This window comes from Typopeltis vanoorti, chromosome 1 (genome assembly GCF_054136105.1).
Source record: "Typopeltis vanoorti isolate ZY-2024b chromosome 1, IOZ_Tvanoo_1.0, whole genome shotgun sequence".
Taxonomy (NCBI): Eukaryota; Metazoa; Arthropoda; class Arachnida; order Uropygi; family Thelyphonidae; genus Typopeltis; species Typopeltis vanoorti.
Window position 1 is genome coordinate 16351726 of NC_143549.1, and position 22310 is coordinate 16374035.

General features: G+C 34.6%; 1 protein-coding gene across 1 annotated transcript in view; it reads right to left on the minus strand.

Moving 5' to 3' along the window:
• LOC150109808 (chorion peroxidase-like) overlaps nucleotides 1-22310 on the minus strand; it is a 197943-nt gene that overhangs the window by 134119 nt on the left and 41514 nt on the right. Inside the window, exons 4-6 of the mRNA XM_090396224.1 lie at nucleotides 19782-19908; nucleotides 19490-19695; nucleotides 7022-7192 (exon numbers count right to left, since the gene is read on the minus strand). Of these exons, the coding sequence (XP_090252350.1) occupies nucleotides 7022-7192; nucleotides 19490-19695; nucleotides 19782-19908 (504 nt within the window). The remainder of the gene's footprint in view (nucleotides 1-7021; nucleotides 7193-19489; nucleotides 19696-19781; nucleotides 19909-22310) is intronic.

A 22310-nucleotide genomic window follows, 5' to 3' on the forward strand; every position in this document is an offset into this window, starting at 1 on the left:
TCCAATCTTTGTATACTTTTGCCCACTGGAGCCTCTTTTTCTGCATACTCTTCATCAACAGTTGTTTCTTCTTTTTTTTTTTTTTCTGTAGGCAGTCCTCCCTGCTTCCAACAATCTTCGAAAAGCTGTCATGTCAGAAATATTAATCCTATTAGCTTCCAAGTCTCTATTTAAGTCTACAGCAGACTATTTGCGGGATAAAAATGGGAATAAAGTGACTGATGCAGAGGACATAGTGGAATTGTTCAATGAACACTTCATTGGAGTATTTCATCGTAGAGGAGTCAGTTTTAATGCTAGAGGGATAGGGCTGGTTCGAGGTTTAGAGGTACAGGAAGAGAGTGTGTTTCAGATACTGAGTACTCTGGATGTCAGTAAAGCTTTGGGACTGGATGGTATTTCACCACGAGTTTTGAGAGAATGTGCTAGGGAACTGACAGTGCCTTTAACCTGGCTTTTCAATAAAGTCTGGCTTCGGCAAAGGTGCCCAGGGAATGGAAGGAAGGTAAGATAGTGCCATTGCATAAGGGTGGTAACAGACTGGGAGTGTCTAATTATTGGACAGTCTGTGTGTCATCAGTAGTTGTTAAGATCTTGGAGAAAGTAGTGAAGGACCGTATACAGCATTGGGCAGATGAGGGTAATGTTATCTGTGAGAGTCAACATGGATTTGTGAAAGGGCACTCTTGTTTTAGCAATATGCTAGCCTTTTATAATAAAGTTACAAGAACATTAGATGAGGGAAAGGCATATACTGCTATTTTCTTAGACTTAGCAAAGGCATTTGACAGGGTGCCACATGATAAGCTGATATTTAAGTTGCAGCACATGGGTCTGGATGTCAGATTGGTCAACTGGATTCGGGATTGGCTGTCTGATAGGTATCAGAGAGTTGTGTATGCTGGAGCAGTTTCAAGGAAGCAGAGGGTTACAAGTGGGGTCCCACAGGGCTCAGTACTAGGACCTATATTGTTTAACCTTTATATCAATGATATTGCCAGTGAATTGCAAGGGGATATTCAGTTGTTTGCAGATGATGCGAAGCTGGGAAGGATTACTAGTAAGAGTGCAGATGTGGTAGCCCTGCAAGAGGATTTGAATAAGCTAGATAGATGGGCAAATGAATGGGGATTTCAGTTTAATGCAGCAAAATGTAAGGTCTTGAGGTTTGGGAAACATCAATGGGACACTGCATACTCTATGCAGGAAGGAAGTATGGGAAGAAGAAGAGATCTGGGGTTGATGATTGATAGAAACCTGAAATTTAGGGGACATATTGCAAAGGTGGCAAAGGTAACACAGAGGATTGCTGCAATAATGAATAGGACACTGGCCTGCAGAGATAAAACAGTTATCATTCTGTTGTATAAGACCCTGATCAGACCACACTTGGACTATTGTTCTCAGATTTGGTCCCCAGGATTTGAAGGGGATAAAATTAACTGTGGAAAGGGTACCAAGGCAGATAACAAAAATGGTTTTGGGACTGTACAATGATAGTTATGAGGATCGGCTGAGGGAATGTGGACTGCAGAGTTTGGTGGATAGAAGAAGGAGAGCTGATATGATTGAGACTTTTAAACTATTGAGAGGTGGTTACAGGGTCGACACTGGGGAGTTCTTTCACTTGGTTGAACAGCGGGAAGTAGTGATGACAAGAGGCCATCCCTGGAAGTTACGAAAGGGAACTGGAGCAAGAGGGTGAGGAGTGGTTTCTTTGCGTGGAGGGTGGTTGAGCCATGGAATGCATTGCCTAATGGAGTGGTGAGAGCGAGAACGGTCAATGAGTTTAAGGAGTGGTATGATAGACTTTGTGTTTCTTAGGGGGGGGGGACCTCCCATGATGAGTCTTTCGACTCCATGGAGGCCTGAATAATAATAATAATAATAATAATAATAATAATAATAATAATAATAATAATAATAATCATTTTGGATTCATTTTGCTTTTCCTAACTAGTAAACGATCTTCAGTAAGTATAGATTTCCTTTTTCATCCACATTTTCCTTTTCTGTCAGGAGAAAAGATACCTGTCTCTTTATAGCTACACAAAAATGAATAAAACAGTATGAATGTCAACTGTTTACGCTATTAATAAACATCTTAGAGACAGTTAAAACAGTAGAAGCATGCAGCCAAAATATGAACTGAAACAAAAACCAGACAACCCAAAAACTTAATGAAAATTTGACTTGTTCAGATTAATTTATTCACTACTGTATAAATGCATATTATTAATACAGTAACCTCCAGTAGATTCATTGCAGGAGGCCCACTCAACCAGAAACATGTTTATCATATTGAACTTCGATACATATCCAAGATTCACAATGCGCTCCAGCAATGTGTTTCACTCACCAACAACTCTCCATGCAAAAAATCTACTCCTCATATCTTTTTTCACCACTTTTATACACCTTCTGGGGATGGCCTCTAATCCTAATCTCATCATGAATACTTTTTATAATTGTTGGAAAACTTCCTTATTCCATTTTCTTTAATAAAAATAAGTATTTATAGTTAAGATAAAAAAACAAACGGTATTTGTAATACGTGTCATTTTCTTCAATAAAATATTTTTCACGTAACCGTTCATTATCATAATTTGCTTTATAATTTATGAATTTTTATAGCGTTTCTGTGAAAATAGGAAAATTGTTAAATCCTAGAATAATTTAAAAAATCTAGAGTTTTCAGTCAAAAGACAGTTGCTCTAAACCATTCGTCCATAGCAGTAGTGTGATGGAAGGAGTTATATTACTAAATTCGACAAAATAGCTTACAAGTACACTAATTTAATAGAAAGTGTGTTTTACTGTGGTATTGCAGAAAAACGGAACAACGAGTTGGCTGTTTGTCAATGGTCAGCTGGCGCTGAACGCACCGATTCTCGGCCGCTCACCGAAGTTAAGCAGCGTTGAGCTTGGTTAGTACTTTGGAGGAGTTCCAGCTGGGAATACCAAGTACTGTTGGCAGCTTCTTTTTCTTTTCTTCTCCTGATGCACTCTGTAGCACTCATATAGGTTTTACGAGATCTTGTATAAAATTTGTACTAGAAAAATTCACATCGCGAAAGAAAAAAAAAGAAAATAAACACAGGTCATAAAAATAGCACCTGACAGACTTTTTACGAAGGTAATTTCGCTGTTTACTCACTAAAATACCAAAATAGTTCAAAATAGGAGAAGCTTCTCCCTAAACCCCAGCTCTTCCCAAAAAAAGGAAAAAAAAAAACACTAGAAAAATTTCCAAAAATCCTTTCCTAATTAAAATTATTATTTTTTATTTTTTATTTATGTTGTGTTGTGTCTTCTATTTCGACACTACTTGTGAATTAGCGGTCATATAAGGTGGGAATACCCTATAGCTCTCGGGAATCACGGCCGCTGTGAACGCAAGGCGAACGAAGTAGTGCTCGGGCGGACCGTGCGCTACTTCGTTTGCCCGAGCCGGGCCAGAGGAGATCACGAGTATCATGTATTGGCAATCACTGCAGATCGTAGCTCAGTCATAGATCGTATGCAATGTGTAGTGTGCATTCTCAAATCGTCTACTCATTCTCCCCCCCCCTCCCAAGATTAAATCCAGAGTGCGCCACTGGTGAGAGCAATGGTGTTTAGATAGCTGACTTTTCTCTCTCTTTTTCTGGTCTGGCTACAGGATGGATCTAGGCCTGCTTCAACGCTGTTAGGTAGATGCCAGTATATACGAGTATGTATATACAGTAGACACATATACAAATACACACTTATGTTTTCTACTCTAACAAAAAAAATCCTGGATGGACTAGTTCTCATGAGTAAAAAATGCCATTAATTCACATTACATCAACGGGGTTAGATTTTTTTCCTTATAAATGTTCAAAACTGAAAGATCAAGTCGTCCTAATCATCGTCATCTCTCTCAAGGGCGATCCCTAATTCTATTTACGATAAGAAAACAATACCTCCTAACCTTCGCAGTCTGAAAAGCGAACTTCAGTTCGCTTTTCAGACTGCGCCAATATGTTGGGGAAGAGGAGATGTGAAAAAGAAATCTCTTGCACCAAAAGCCTGTTATATCCGTATAAAACCATTTCTTGAAAAGACAAACTCCTATAAAACTTGATGCAATTTTGACCTGGAAATTTCCAGGAATTGAGCATCCTACGGACCCACGGAAGCATCGACCAAACATATACTTACTAAAAGTAAGTATTGTCGGAAAGTTTTTATTGAACTTAACATGTCAATTAAAACTTTCAAAAATCACCACTACAAGGACACAAACAAACACATTATGTCCAAATCCAGCTTGCAAAAAAAAAAAAAAAAAAATTAAGCTGTGTAATAGCATTTGAAGCCATCCAAGCACCTACCAACAAACAGTAAAATCAACACCTGGCTTGCGACCAGTATAGAAACATAACCACAAAGCCACCGCCATCTATTATCTTCCTCAGATAAGTAAGCTCTGAAATCCTTCGAGGAAGAAATCAGAAATGCCTCCGAAAATGCCTCACAAACTATTATTATTATATTAGTTATACACTCAAAAAAATAAAATAAAAATTCTATATAATCATCACTGTTAATATTAGAAGATGCGATATAAATGCACCATACAGAGGCAAAGAGTGTTATTAAAATTCTTAACTGAAATCCAATGGAGAAAAATTTTTTTAAATTATATTCAAGATAACTATTGTATATATATCTATGTGTAAATATTTTAGCAATGAAAAAAATATTACTTATTCAAAAAAAATATATTATTATTATTTAGGAAATATTATTAACTCGCAAGTATCTAAAAAAAATCAGCAAACACCTTTTTATTCCCGTATATATAGGGATCAGAGATATCTGGCCCTAGGCTATCACTAATTAAGCAGCACGCAGTGAAGAGAGACTGCTCAACAAGTGTCGCCATCTCGCGGTCCCTAACCCTAACACTCGTATTTAATGTCTGAAATAATGTGAGTTCTACGGTCGATTTTTCTTGAGTTTACAGGACGAAAAACCCGCTTGCCCGTGCCAGAGATCGACCAATTCGGGAACCGGTCGAAAAAAGGCTTAGAAAAATTTCTTCTAATCACCGACTAGATTCGAAATCAAGAGGTCTTCCTTCGTGCAGTCAAGCACCACATTCACTGAGCTACGCAAGTATCTGTTATTCACAATTGTAATGTATTATATATATATATTATATATTTATATTATATATTATATATATATATTATATATTTATATATATATTTATATATATATTATATATTTATATATATATTATATATTTATATATATATTTATATATATATAATATATTTATATATATATTATATATATATATAATATATTTATATATATATTATATATATATATATATATTATATATATATATATATAATATATATATATATATATTATATATATATATATATATTATATATATATATATATTTATATATATATAATATATATATATATATATAATATATTTATATATATATAATATATTTATATTTATATATATATATATTTATATATATATATATTTATATATATATATATATTTATATATATATACATATTTATATATATATACATTTATATATATATATATATTTATATATATATATATATTTATATATATATATATATTTATATATTTATATATATTTATATATATATATATATTTATATATTTATATATATATATATATATATATATATATATATATATATATATATATATATATATATATATATATATATATAATATATTTATATATAATATATTTATATATAATATATTTATATATATATATTTATATATATATATATATATATATATATATATATATATATTATATATTTATATATAATATACAGGGTGTTCGGGATAAATTTGACATATTTATAATTAATTATATTTTTCCGTAAGTTACATGTATTAACACACACTTCTCTTCATTTAAAAATTTGGATCCTTCTTCATTCATATACAAGATGTCAGAAAGGATGGATAGCTGGAACCCACCTGAATCATGGAAGAGAATAACTTGTATCATGATGATTCGTGCCCGCCATCAAAATAAGGATATTACGACTGCTGCCCAATGCTCCCTGAATACAGTAAAAACAATCAGGCATGAACTAGAGACTTGCAATGGTGACTACGAGGATGTAGCAAGAAGAAAGATCCCTAGCAGACGATCTGATTGCGTTCGTACAGCAGAATTCCTCGCAAATCTGCAGGAACAGGTGTTGAAGAACCCTGGCATTGGAATTCGGGCTTTGTTCGTGGAGTTGCTAACTGTAGTCAAGCCCTAGATAACAAGGGTAGCCAATGGTAGGCCGTATGTATGGCAGCAGGATTCGGCCCCTTGCCACACCTCTGGGAAAAGTCAAAAATGGTTGTCTGAAAATTTCTACGACTTCACCAGTCCAAATGTTTGGCCTCCAAACTCCCCAGACCTTAACCCCATGGATTATTTTGTATGGGGCGCAGTTGAAAAAGACACCAATCGCACTTCCAGTAATACAAAAGCCCAGTTAATGGATAAAATTAAAACAGTTTTTGCGGCCCTTCCCAGGGAGACTGTAGCATCAGCTTGTTCGAGGTTCCGAAGCAGAATTGAAGCTGTGATCGATGCTAATGGTGGTTATTTTGAGTAAATCTTGTTGATAGTATTGTAATTAACTCTGCCTGTAATGTTTTTTTGTCAATTCATTAAATTTAATAGATACAAAGAAGATTTTCTTTTTCCTTACGAAACTGTCAAATTTATCCCGAACACCCTGTATTTATATATAATATATATATATATATATATATATATATATATATATATATATATATATATATATATATATATATATATATATATATATATATATATATATATATATATTATTATTATTATTATTATCATCATTAACCGATGTAGTTTTGAAGTTTTTAAATACAGAATTCTGTTTCAGACAGAAGATTCATTTCAGTTACCCTATGAATAATTAATGATCAGAGTTTACTTACTTTGGCTAATAGCAGTACTGGTGAGATCGTGATCTATGAACAGTCCCCACACCATAGTTAGCATAGTACAGTTGCAATTATTTTGAGGATGACTGTTATATATAGTAGAACTCACTGTCCTTGCTGATGGCAGCTCCTTGCCACTTTTGCTTCTTCTTGGTGATGCTACACCTATAGTAAAATACACTTTTATATACCGTATAATTTATATAATATTTATAAGAATATTTCTTTATAAATATAAAAGAAAGTGTCATTTCTGATATCTTTCAACTTTTATCCCAGTAACACATAATATTTTGCTCCAATGCTAGAGCGAATTTGATGCCTAACCAGGGGATATTATCTTCACACCTTTCAATCTGCAAGATGCATGATTCGATTTTCACTATGGTATAGATATTTATCAAGTATTTTGATGTGGCAGATGATTTTAATCTCGTGGTGTAAAATTACTGTCATGACTGAAAGCCTGCAGTAGCTTGAAAATGCAAAGGTGCTTTGCTTGGCTAATACAACAGAGTCCAATTAATTAACCAGTAACTCATTAGCTCATTTATTAAGTGATACTCATCACACGCATAAAATGTTTCAGTCTTTCGTAGGTAGGTAGAACTAGCTTTAAAAAGTAGCAAATCGGATAGTCGAACAACACAGAAGACTACTCCTAGCACAAACTGAGTTAGAAAAGAGCGAAATTATCCAGTGGTGTTGCTGTTACAGTATGAGTACTGTGTGACACATTATAATTTGGACATATCTAAAATCAGTCCGAAAAGGTACAATATGACAAAATACAAAATTTTGCCATCGTTGACATATCAGCTGCTAGGTAAGGTGGACTATGCTTCCATCAGTTGATGATGATTTTATCATCAAGCACCGATTAATATCCGAAATGGCTGGAACATTTGAGAGTACTGTATAGAAATTACGTTAGGTATTCATTTTAATTTTTTTTTTAAAAAAAATCTCTAGAGTACATGTGTAGAAGAATTTATTTTCTCTTCTCAAGGATAAATTATCCAAAAAATTGTTTAGTTTATTAAAGCATTCCGTTCAATCTGGCTACATCCGATATCAAGATACAATCTATCAAGAGAACCAGGGCTTGGCGATGGGGAACCCTTTATCCCCCATTCTGGCGAATATTTTCCTAGAGGACTTTGAAACAAGAGCTACATCTTCCTCCTCATTTAAACCAAAAGTTTGGAAACGTTATGTAGATGACGTTTTTATTATATGGAGTCATGGTGAAAACTCTCTCACGAATTTTCTTCATCATCTAAATAACCAGCATCCAAATATAAAATTCAGGGCAGAACTAGAACATGATAACTCCCTTCCTTTCCTGGATATAAAACTCTCACGCTGTTCTGGAAAATTTAGAATCTCTATGTACAGAAAACCAACACATACTAATAGATATCTTCACAGTCTTTCTCATCATTTTCCACCACAGAAACTCGGAACTATTTCCACTTTAGGACACAGAGCTTGCTCTATTTTAAACGATCCAGATGAGCTTCAAAAAGAAATTATTCACCTCTCACATATTTTTGAACAAAATGTATATCATAAAAGAACAATTAAGAAATTTCTTATAGATCCTCCTAGGCACATCAATACAGAAACTACCAATTTTAAAGGTAACATCTCAATCCCATACATGAGTTCGGCCTCCCAAAAATTGGAAAAAGTCCTTCAAAAGTACAACATCAGGACGTTATCCACCACTCTTCCAAAAATCAGATCTCTTATAAGCCATCCTAAACCTAAGCATCATAATCTAAAATATCCTATCGTATATAAACTATGGTGTGATTGTAATGTTCCTTATTACGGTCAAACTAATAAATCTGTTGAACTTCGCATGGAGGAGCATAAAAGAGACATCTCCTATAAAAGATCAAATGCTAGTGCCTTATCCAGCCATGTTCTCTTCTCTAACAATCCTCATGATAATTTTCAAGGTCACTCAGTTTCCTGGGATAGATCTGAAAACATTTTCCGTTGCAAGGATGAATTTGAAAGAAAGATAGTGGAATCCAGGGAGATTGTCCTTAATCCTGAATATTCGAACAGTAATTTCAGCTACAACATCCCTGAGAGCCATACTGCTGTTGTTCAATACTGGCGTTCTCGAGAGCCTATTACCATGCATACAATAAACAATGCCACGTAAATAAAACAACTGGAATTTTAATACAACGTTTTTTATTTTTAATTATCTAATACAATTAACCTGTGCTTCTCAGTTTTCTTAATATCTTCAGTCTTTAATTATTTTTTGTAGGTAGAAACTTGATGAAGGCCATAATAAACCGAAACTAGTTGTATCATTAAAATTTTCTAACTTATTCTCGGTTTGATAGTGATTAAATATCGAGTCAGTGCTCATGAACACACACACACACACACACACACACACACACACACACACACACACACACACACACACACACACACACACACACACACACACACACACACACACACACACACAAACACATATATATATATATTTCAATAAACACGAACAACGAAAGCCACCAACATGAAATAAATTGGACATCAACTTCAAACCTACACATCTGCCATGATGAGATAGAGTGCCGCATTGTCGAGTCAAAAGAAATCACCTTGGGCCCTTTTCATTTGAATAATAATCTTAGACACACACACAGACAGATATTTGCATGCGTCCTCCCATCACCATCCAGCACAAAAGTTGGGTATTATATCAACTCTAGCGAATCGTGCAAGATCTGTACTATCAGATGAAGAAGAACTGAAAAAGGAACTACAACATCTTAAATGGACCTTTAAAAACAATGGCTACTCTCTAAAAAATATTAACAACCAATTATCCCGCCGTCAACGTAACAACGTAGAGACACAGGACGACTCCAAAGATCATATCGTCCTGCCATATATCAGCACACTGTCCAAAAAGCTGAGTAGAATTCTAAAGAAGTTTAACATAAAAATGTGCTTCTCGACTCTGCCAAAAATAAGATCACGCTTCAACAACTATAAATAACCTCACAACCTTCTACAATTCCCAGGTGTATACAAGGTCACTTGCGAATGCGGAAAGCCTTACTATGGGCAGACAGAGAAATCTATCTTACTACGTCTCGAAGAGCACCAGCGCAACATTGCTTATAACAGAACCAGAGCAATTGATCTGTCAGGCCATGTCCTGCTTTCAATAAACACGAACAACGAAAGCCACCAACATGAAATAAATTGGACATCAACTTTAAACCTACACATCTGCCATGATGAGATAGAGCGCCGCATTGTCGAGTCAAAAGAAATCACCTTGGACCCTTTTCATTTGAATAATAATCTTAACTATAATTTGCCTGACTCTTTCAACTCTACTATTAGATATTGGAGTTCGCGTGATTCCACACACGCACAGGTGTACAACAATAGAACTTTAACTCGGACTGTAGTTCAAGCTCATAATAACTGTAATTTACAGTCGAATATTATGGATTTATAATTGTATAGCTTTAGAGTGTGTCAATGTTAATTTAAGTGTCTTTTAATATCTTTCTATGTTCTTATCGCCTGATGAAGTCATTCTTGACGAAACATGTTGCGTTTTTACAAATAAATGTCATTGTGTTATAATTCTCGGGTTTTAAGTCAGTTAATTTAGAAAAATGAATATATATATATATATATATATATATATATGTTAAAGATACCAAGCTATTATAAACCATTTCCCAAGTAAGCACACAGACAAGTCAGTCAAGTTTGTGCCTGCAAGTAGTGCAAGTCTGGGTGACCCGCACGTAGTGCAAGTTTTAGGCAACTCGCGGTAAAGGTGGATAAGCTCTGATCACTATTCTTAGTATTTACCCTTAATGCAAAGCACATCTCCTTGAGGAGATGTATGATGCTATGCATTAAAGGCAAGGGGCCACTACCCAGACCGGTTTCGGCTTTTATTGAGGTCTCATCAGTGGGAGCCAGGCTTAGAATACCAAGGTTTAAATAATACAGAGCTTATAAGTATTTTACCAAAACAAGTTACCATAAGGTGCTTTGACCTTAAAAAACTTTCTATATATATATAAATATACTATTAACTCGGGGTTGGGATATGTTCATTTTTAATATAAACCGACTAAATAAACCGACTAAAAACCTGAGAGTTATAACAAATTGAGATTTATTTCAAAACGCAACATGCTTCGTCGAGATTGACTTCATCACACGTTAAGAACATAGAAATATATTAAAAGACACTGAAATAAACATTGAGACACTCTAAAGCTATGCTTGGTATTCTAAAGCCTGGCTCCCACTGATGAGACTTCAATAAAGGCCGAAACCCAGACCGGTTTCGGCCTTTATTGAGGTCTCATCAGTGGGAGCCAGGCTTAGAATACCAATGTTTAAGTTATTGTTCATATGAACAGGGTCCAACGTGATTTCTTTTGACTCGACAATGCGGCGTTCTACCTCCTCATGGCAAATGTGTAGGTTTGAAGTTGTCTAATTTACTTCATGTTGGCGGCTTTCGTTGTTCGTGTTTATTGAAAACAGGACATAGCCTGACAGGGCAGTTGCTCTGGTTCTCTTATAAGCAGTGTCTCTCTGGTTCTCCTCGAGCCGTAAGAGAATAGATTTCTCCGTTTGGCCATAGTAAGGTTTTCCGCACTCACATGTGACTTTGTATACACCTGGAAATTGTAGAAGGTTGCGAGATTGTTTATAGTTGCTGAAACTTGATCTTATTTTTGGAAGAGTCGAGAAGCACGTTTGTATGTTGAATTTCTTTAAGATTCTACTCAGTTTTTTGGATAGTGTGCTGATATATGGCCAGGATATATAACCTTTGGAGTCGTTCTGTGTCTCTACGTTGCTACGTTGACGTGGGATAATTGTTTGTTGATACTTTTTAAAGAGTAGCCATTGCTTTTAAAGGTCCATATAAGATGTTGTAGTTCTTTTTTTAGTTCTTCTTCATCTGACAGTACAGATCTTGCACGATTCGCAAGAGTTGATATAATACCCAACTTTTGCACTGGATGGTGATGTGAGGACGCATGCAAATATCTGTCCATGTGTGTTGGCTTTTTAAATATATAGACTTTCATTGATTCAGGCGTCTTGGTGAGTTTAACATCAAGGAAACAGAGGGAACTATTTTCTTCAATCTCCATGGTTAATTTTATATCCTGATGGAGGTTGTTTAAATGGTTGAGAAACCGGTAAAGATTCTCAATACCATGCTCTCATATGAGGAATATATCGTCCACATATCTAAGCGAAATTCTTAGTTTTAAACTAAAAGAAGAGATTGCCTTTTGTTCGAAATCCTCGAAAAAAATGTTGGCTAATATAGAAGAGAGGGGGCTTCCCATAGCTAATCCTTTGATTATATAATTTACCTTCGAATTTCTCAACCACTTAAACAACCTCCATCAGGATATAAAATTGACCATGGAGATTGAAGAAAATAGTTCCCTCTGTTTCCTTGATGTTAAACTCACTAAGACGCCTGAATCAATGAAAGTCTATCTATTTAAAAAGCCAACACACACGGACAGATATTGCATGCGTCCTCACATCACCATCCAGCGCAAAAGTTGGGTATTATATCAACTCTTGCGAATCGTGCAAAATCTGTACTGTCAGATGAAGAAGAACTAAAAAAAGAACTACAACATCTTATATGGACCTTTAAAAGCAATGGCTACTCTTTAAAAAGTATCAACAAACAATTATCCCACCGTCAACGTAGCAACGCAGAGACACAGAACGACTCCAAAGGTTATATATCCTGGCCATATATCAGCACACTATCCAAAAAACTGAGTAGAATCTTAAAGAAATTCAACATACAAACGTGCTTCTCGACTCTTCCAAAAATAAGATCAAGTTTCAGCAACTATAAACAATCTCGCAACCTTCTACAATTTCCAGGTGTATACAAAGTCACATGTGAGTGCGGAAAACCTTACTATGGCCAAACGGAGAAATCTATTCTCTTACGGCTCGAGGAGAACCAGAGAGACACTGCTTATAAGAGAACCAGAGCAACTGCCCTGTCAGGCTATGTCCTGTTTTCAATAAACACGAACAACGAAAGCCGCCAACATGAAGTAAATTAGACAACTTCAAACCTACGCATGAGGAGGTAGAACGCCGCATTGTCGAGTCAAAAGAAATCACGTTGGACCCTGTTCATATGAACAATAATCTCACTATAATTTGCCTGACTCTTTCAGCTCTACTATCAGATACTGGAGATCGTGTGGTTCCACACACGCACAGGTGTACAACAATAGAACTTTAACATGGACTATAGCACAAGTTCATAATAACTGTAATTTACAGGTCGAATATCGTAACTTTATAATTGTATAGCTTTAGAGTGTCTCAATATTTATTTCAGTCTTTTAATATCTTTCTATGTTCTTAACGCGTGATAAAGTCAATCTTGACGAAACATGTTGCGTTTTCAAATAAATCTCAATTTGTTATAATTCTGGGCTTTTTAGTCGTATAGAGAAACACATGTTTCTTTATATATATATATATATATATATAATAAAAAGTTAGGAAAGATTAACTGATATATAAAGTACTATCTCCCATAAAGGGGATAGATGTAAACCATCGGATCTGTTTAAGTTAGGAGGGTGAAATAAAGTTTCACATGTTTCTTTATAAAGCCGTTCCATGAGGAATCGACTTTTGTGAAGGACTCTTGTCTTGTTCCAATGAACTCTATGTCTAGTGTTGATGGCATGTTCTGCAAGTCCAGACTGTTCAGGTTCCAGGTATAGAATGTAAGACTGCTGTTCTAGCAGAATACAGGCAGATCTTCCTGTTTGTCCAAAATAAGATAATCCACAAGAGCAAGGAATCTGGTAGACACCTGGATAACTAAGATGTGGAAGCTTGTCCTTTGGAGAAGGACAAAGGACAAGCTTCCACTGAGAAAGGGTGGAGATTTTTCTGAAAGGTCGAAAGGCAACAAAAATATTCAGTGGTTTTAAGACTTTTGCTATACGTTCACTAATGCCTTGCACATACGGGATAGGAATGCGCATTATTTCTTCTGTATTTGAAGAGGAAGACATATTAAAACTACTCAAAGCTCTTTTGATGAAGGAATTCTTATATCCATTAGATAAAAAGGAGGATACAATATATTGCAGTTCTTTTTGTAATAGATCGTCTGAAGAAAGAATAAAAGGAGTGGGCCTGATGAACCAGTGTTTTAATAGTTCCTGCCTTTTGACTGGGATGGTGATGAGATTCAGCATGGATATAATGGCCTGTATGAGTCTTCTTTCTATAGACTGAGAAATGTAGATTACCATCTGGTTGGCGAAGAATTAAAAGATCTAAAAAGGCTAACTGCTTATTTGATTCTATTTGTAAGGTGAACTGGATCCTTGGATGAAGTGCATTTTACTTAGAGAGAAACTGCTGAAGTTCATCAGAAGAGCCATTCCAGATAGCAAAAATGTCATCGACATATCTGACTAGGTCTGGGAGAAATGTTGTCAAAAATACGTTGTTCAAAGTGCTACATAAAGAAGTTGGCGATAGCAGGAGAAAGAGGACTGCCCATTGCTGTTCCTTCAATTTGTTGATAAAACTTGTTTTTAAAGGAAAATAACCAGAATGTATTACAAAATCAAATATTTTTACAATGTCTGAAGGAAATTCTTGTTGCAGTAATTTAATGCTTTCAGATAAAGGAACATTTGTAAATAAAGAAACAACATCTAAACTGATCATGATATCAGAAACGTCCAAATAAAGATCTGAAATTTTATTTTTGAAATCCAAAGTATTTCTTTATAAAAGTATCAGTTCTTCTAGTTGAAGAAGTGAGTAAATTTGATAAAAATTTAGAAATTTTGTAAGTGGGACAACGTATACAATCTACAACTGGCCTCAACGGATACTTGGTTTATGAACTTTCGGAAGACCATACAATCTAGGTGGACGACCGAAGAAGGTTTTAAGTTTTTTCTTTTGATCTTCATCGCATGTAAATTAAGTCTCTTCAATTGACTCCCGGTAGGATCCGATGTAAGGGGCCTATAAGTTGAATAGTCTCGGAGTAATACAGATATTTTTCTCTCATATTTCTTCCTATCTTGAATAACTACAGCCTTTCTCAGCTTTCGTAATAATTAAATTATTATTATTCAGAGATTTCAGTGCTTTAAATTCAGAGTAAGATAGATTAGGACGAAGAGGCTTGGCGTTAAAAAGAATTTTCGCACATTCACAACGTAACCTGTTGGCTGTTTTTTGAGATAAGGATCGAATACCTCTGTCTATGTTATTAAAAAAAATCCATCAGGAGTACCTTATGGCAATGGCAAAATCATGTCCTTTTGATAAAACAAAATGTTCACTGTCTGTTAGTGGACCGCTGGAAACATTGATAACTACTTTATCTGTATCACTAATATTAGTGCTGGATCTAGGGAGGCTCAACAGTGATTCAAACCTGCGCTTTAATTTATCACGAGACCCATTAAAAACCTTTAGGTAAGAATTCGAAAGCTAGGGTTACAGGCAAATTCATCGAAAAACAGTTAATCGAAAGACAATTCATCGAATGCAATTCATCGAACAACAATTCATCGAAAAAGCAATTCGCCGAACGACAATTTAACGAATGGCAATTCGTCGAAAAGGCAATTCATCAAATGACCAATTCCTCGAATGACAATTCATTGAACGACAATTCGTCGAAAATGCAATTCATCGAAAAAACAATTCATTGAAAAATTTTCGATGAATTCTTTCATAATTCATCGAAAAGTCATTTTTCTTGCAAAGTATTGTTTAAAAATCTTCAGTAACAATGCGGAACATTACTCATGATACAGACAACATATTTAAGTGATCATTGAAACGTAATAATTATTTTCTTGCATTTTAGAGCATTTAATGTAAGTGTACATCCTGCTTCATTGTACAGTTAGCGATTTATCTGTAGAGAAGACAGGAGTACCACATGCACTTATCTCCCGAATAACCTCGAAAACATGTAATTGCAGTTAATAAGGGGAGGAATAGGCTAAGAAATTCGTTCTACCAAATTTTGTCACAATAAGTCTAGTCGATTGAAATTAAAAATTCATTAAATTTCATCCAGCCATAGCGAAATTGCTAATATCATTTATGAACTTCCTTACGGAAATATCATGATAGAAGTGATCAGTGGCGCACCCAGAGGGGGGGGGCCAAGGGGCCCGGGAACCCCCCAAAGAAAAGGAAAAAACACTAGAAAAATTTCCAAAAATCTTTTCCTAATTAAAATTCATTTTTTTTTATTTATGTTGTGTGCTACTTATGAATTAGCGATCACTGCAGATGCTCAGTTATAGGTCGTATGCGATGTGTAGTGTGTATTCGCAAAACGTCTACTGCGTGCGCACTGGAAGTGATCCATTACGAACTAAAACTGAACCGTGCATTCAGCTTCTTGTTCTGAAAACATCTGCGAATTCTGCTAAGTCTGCGAGTTATTGTATACATAATTTCGACACTATTCTTTGTAGCCCCGAATATAGCCGAACTGAAAACCGAAAGGATTCGACATTTTTTTGTAAAAGTTTGAAATACGAAATCCAAATAAAATTTTTTCATTAATAAATGTAATAAACAAATAAATTTACTGAACGTAAGTTAGTAGGGCTAATACTGAGATGACTAGGCTTTTCCTCCTGGAAATAGCAAATCGGACAAGAAAGACAATAAGAATCCATATTGTTCTGTAATTATTCCTTAGTAAAGCAGCACTGCTATATCAACAATCATTATATTAAGGAGGATAAGGGAAAATAGTATTAATAATTAATATTACTACTAATAATAAATTGATTCTTTGATGTAAATATTTTTCAGAATATAATAATAAAATATACAGGAATTCAGAGTAAACAATATTGGAAAACTTGAAAAAAAATTCATTCCTGAAGATTTTTCAATCACGTTTCACTTATTTACTCCTGTTTCTGTTTCCTCATCGACAGGAGTGACGCATGCACTTATCTCCCGAATAACCTCGAAAGCAAGTAATTGCAGTTAATAAGGGAGAGGATTAGGCTAAGAATACTGAGGAGTATATATGTGGGTATATTTCTGGGTTTTGAGGTGATCGGTGCAGTTTGTAAAAAATAAATAAAAGGTTAAAATATTCTCTAGGAAAGGAAAATGATAAAATAAGGAATGATGAATTAAGAGTCCTAAAAAACAAACCTGTAAACTTTTTAGAAGCATACTCATCTGGTGTTATATTTAGATGAGCAGCGATTGGAAGTCTTATTCGACTTTTGAAGGATGTCAGTGGTCGGCAGATCACAATTAGAAAACTCAGTGCTAAAGGAAATTGGAATTGGGTTGAGTTGTTTTGAATTAAGAAAGAAGCAACTGGCCTTAAATCCCTGCGTGTTTTTCCAATTCGGTTCGCTTGTTTTTCGACAAGAAAAAAAACAAGTTTCAGAGAGAAAAAACCTTCCATCCTCGTATGAGACAGGCTAACTCACCTTCAGGTTAAACGCCCTGATAAAGGCGCTTGACATTCTCGATAAACGTAGGATGCTGAAGTCCTTTTCAGCAGTTTCATTAAATGAGCTGTAGAATTTTTCTCTTCTCGGTTTCTGCAGTTTTGTAGAAAATAAGTTTAGGATGGACGACTTTTTTTTATACATTCACGCCAAGTTTTTTTGTAGTCTTCCATTTTCCAGCGATGAGATGTTTCTTAAAGTTGAGTTTTCTGTTTTGGAATTTTCGAGTTGGTTCGAAAAAATGGCTCAACAATGCGATCATGCATGATCGCATTGTTGAGCCATTTTTTCCATGAGGAGACGATTACGAGAGTGGCATACCTAAATATGCTAGAGAAATTTGTGTTTCTCCAGATTGAGAATGTGTAGGGCCTCATTTTCCAACGTGATAAAGCAACTCCACATTATGGCGACTGCGCGTATCCCACTGCTTGTGGCCACCGCGCAGTCCCGATTTGATTCCGATGGATTTCTTCTTTTGCGTATATTTATATTTGTGTATAAATAATTAAGTAAAATAGTTTTTTAAGGGGAAGGGGCGGAAAAATATGCTCTGCACGTGGCGACAAAATTTCTAGGGCTGGCCCTGAGGTCAGTCCTGGTGAATATGGTGTTTGAGGTAGATATTGAAATCCCAAGTCGTATATTGTCTGTTGGATTTCATAAACAGGTGCATTGTTTTGCAAAAGCAACACGCTTCTGCTTAGTTTCTCGAACCGATTTTCCTTCAGTACCTCCTTCAATTCCTTCAGAGCTGCTGTAACAGTTTCACCTTTCTTGAGGTAAGGTAAGGATTACACCATCTGTATCCTAAAAGGCAATGGCAAGAACTTTCCCTGCTGACTGTTTGGTTCGAAACTTCTTTGGCCATGGAGAACCTTTGTGTCTCCACTCCATTGACTGTTGTTTGTTCTCTGGGTCATAGTGACGAAGCCATGTTTCATCAACGGTTAGAATATGAGCTAAAAATTTCACGAGGATGAAATCCCTTTATGAAATGTTCTTTTAACATCTCAACTATACTCACCTCAGTGGATATCATTCACTGCAACCACTATGCCCTGCCAAAAAATCGCTTTCCGAACGAAGTAGGATAAATAGTAGTTATAAATAGTAGGATAATAAAAAGATATATACCTCTCAAAATAATCCAAAACAAGCCAAAAAAAAAAAAAATTGCACACACATCTTCTCCCCCCCCCCCACGCCTTATAATTCATTTTCGGTGAACTGTATTTTCGATAAATTGTGATTTTTCGATGAATTGTTGTTTTTCGATCAATTGTGTTTCGATGAATTGTCTTTTCGATTAATTGTTGTTCGATAAATTGTTTATTCGGTGAATTGCTTTTTCGATGAATTGTTGTTCGATGAATTGCCTTCGATGAATTGTCTTTCGGTAAACTGTTTTTCGATGAACTCTCCGGATACCGAAAGCTAGCACTTTCTTTTGGATATGCTTCGTAATTTTCGATGTCTTAGAGTCATTCAGAATGATAACTGAATCGTAGAGTTTTATTTTCAGAAATTGAACTAAAGCTCTAATTGCAAGCGGAAAAAAAGAGAGGTTGCTTTACGTAAGTGCTAACTCTTCAATGTCTATCTGTCAATTGCTTAGGAAGCGTTAATGTGAAATCAGTTTTTCTCGCCGACATTCCTAAATCCATGTTTCAACTCAATGAAAATCTCAGCGGCATTTGCTATGTATGGACACGGATCCCGTAGTTCACTGTTATCATCAGTGAAGAATCTAAAAGCATTCTTGCTACAAGAATCTTTCAGATTAACCTCGAAATGCACGAAGTAAGATAATTGCTTTTCTATTCAGGCAATATATATTTTCTATACTACACTTCTTAGCTTGACGAAAAACAAATACATAAATAAATCTTACCATCAGCGTAATCGGGAGGAAGCAGTCGACGATACGGAGTTAGCGCCATGCCCCAATTTGGATGATAAAGGTTATTACAACTTCCATCTATTCTTCGGAAACGCTCATGCCTAGAGCAACGAATCAAAGGGGGTAATGGTACCGAGCAGTGACCTAATTCCGTTTTTTCAAATCTCGATGTCATTTGTCGAAGAGTGGAGTTTAACCTGCAATGTCATTTTGATTTAAGGATCATAATGGCAGGTACTGTTAAGATTAAGATATGACACACAAACACATTGTGAAAACTTACATTTCGCTCAATTTTAGGGTTGCTTGTTCTAGGACAAAGGCAGAGTCGGCCATAAAACGTGCTTCAATTTTAGTTTGATGGAATTTTTGATGGAAACTAGCTGCAGATATAGGTGAAAGCGTAATACCTGGAAAACAAATAACAAAAAACAAAACAGCGATTGAGCCATACTAAAATATACAGTAATCATAATAAAAAGTTAATTACTTTGTCGGTATAAAATTTAATCGTTAACATAAATGAATGAAATTTATGAATGGGATAAAAAATATAATAAAATAAAAACACGGATATTCGAACAAAATAGTACAAAAAGAATAAGATATAGAAATCTTAGATAACTGCAGAAGAAATAGAGCGGCATATTGGACTTCCTATAAAGTATTGATAGCTTGGTTTTCTAAAACAAGTTTTCCTTTGATAGCTTTAAATTTTTTACTAAAAAAAACCCAATCAGCTAACGCCTTTTTATTCCCGTATATACACGGAGTAGGCGAGGCCGTTTTTAGCCCTATCTAACATTTTGGAGACTGAGTGGGCAGTTCAATCTCCACTGGAACCCAATCAGAGATAACTGGCCCAAGGCTATCACTAATTAAGCGGCACGCAGTGAAGAGAGACGGCTCTACAGGTGCCGCCAACTCGTGGTCCCTAACTCTAACACTCGTATTTAATGTCTGAAATAATGTGGATTCTACGGTCGATTTTCTTGGGTTTACGGGAATAAAAACCGGAGTTTCTGGGAGAAAAAACTCGATCTCTGGCACGGGAAAGCGGGTTTTTTCCTCTGGTCGCCGTCTAGACTCGAAACCAAGTCTTCCTTAGTGCAGCCAAGCGCCGTGGTATGCAAACGCCACATCCACTGAGCTACACACTAACGTTTTTTAATTTACGACTAATTTGCTCATTGAAAAGATTCCTGATAAGTATCATGAACGTGACTCCGTAAAAATTATCCACTTTTATCAAATTCATGGGAAGAGGGAAGAGAATTGGAACACGTATGAAAATGATTTCATAGAAATTGCATGATCTACTTATGATTATATGTATATAGTTTTTATTTTACACGTAGAAGCATAGAGTCATAGGATCTAAAATAAAATGTATTATTTTTATTAATTTTACGCTTTGGACACTTAAATGGAATATGGAACTAAATGCTTACACTTTTCTACCTAGTTTAAAAAAAGGTATATATATATATATATATATATATATACTTTTCTACCTAGTTTAAAAAAGGTATATATATATATATATATATATATACTTTTCTACCTAGTTTAAAAAAGGTATATATATATATATATATATATATATATATATATATACTTTTCTACCTAGTTTAAAAAAGGTATATATATATATATTTATATATACTTTTCTACCTAGTTTAAAATGGTATATATATATATATATATATATATATATATATATATATATATATATATATATATACATACACACTTTTCTACCTAGTTTAAAAAGGTATATATATATATACTTTTCTACCTAGTTTAAAAAAGGTATATATATATATATACTTTTCTACCTAGTTTAAAAAAGGTATATATATATATATACTTTTCTACCTAGTTTAAAAAAGGTATATATATATATATACTTTTCTACCTAGTTTAAAAAGGTATGTATATATATATATATATATATATATATATATATATATATATATATATATATATATATATATATATATATATATATATAAAATCAAAAAACAATCACAAACATCCATAAAAACATCGATATATATATATATGGATATTTTTATGGATGTTTGTGATTGGTTTTCACCTTCATTCATTCATACAAGTTAATAAACACTCCCCTAAGATGGAGTGGGTCACCATGGGGATAGTAGACCCAATCCTACCACAATTGGCGAGCTGGGTAGAAAAACAAGCTGAATAATATATATATATATATATATATATATATATATATATACACACACACACAACAGAGAAGGGAATCTGTTGTGTATATACTCGATATTAAATCTTTTAAGCAAAGATGTCAAATCAGTAAATTTTATAAAATCTGTACAGATGAAAAAAAAAAGCATATGAAAAATAATTTACTATAACGAAGATCGTAATGAATGTCTCTTGAATGCCTAAATCATGAATATATTATGACATGTGAACATATTCATTTATTCATTTAGTCAATAGGCGATTAGAAAATATTTTAAAGTAACACGAGAGTAATGCACTTTGGTAGTGTGCAGATATAATTCGAAATGCAGATGAATATACCCCCATTCATCCACAATTGAAGAGTTTTAGCAACTTCGAAACTGGATCTACATCTTGAAGCCTAGTATATGGAACATTATATGCTAGAGGGTTATATCAGCCATAACCTGGTCTCATAGAGCCGTGACAATTTTTTTTGCTGAATTTTTTTTTTTTTTTTTTTAGTCAGCAAAAAAGGTAAATCGGCCTGAGAATACATGTGGTTAACAAATGTAATATAGCCACAGTATAATCCCACTCAATTTTT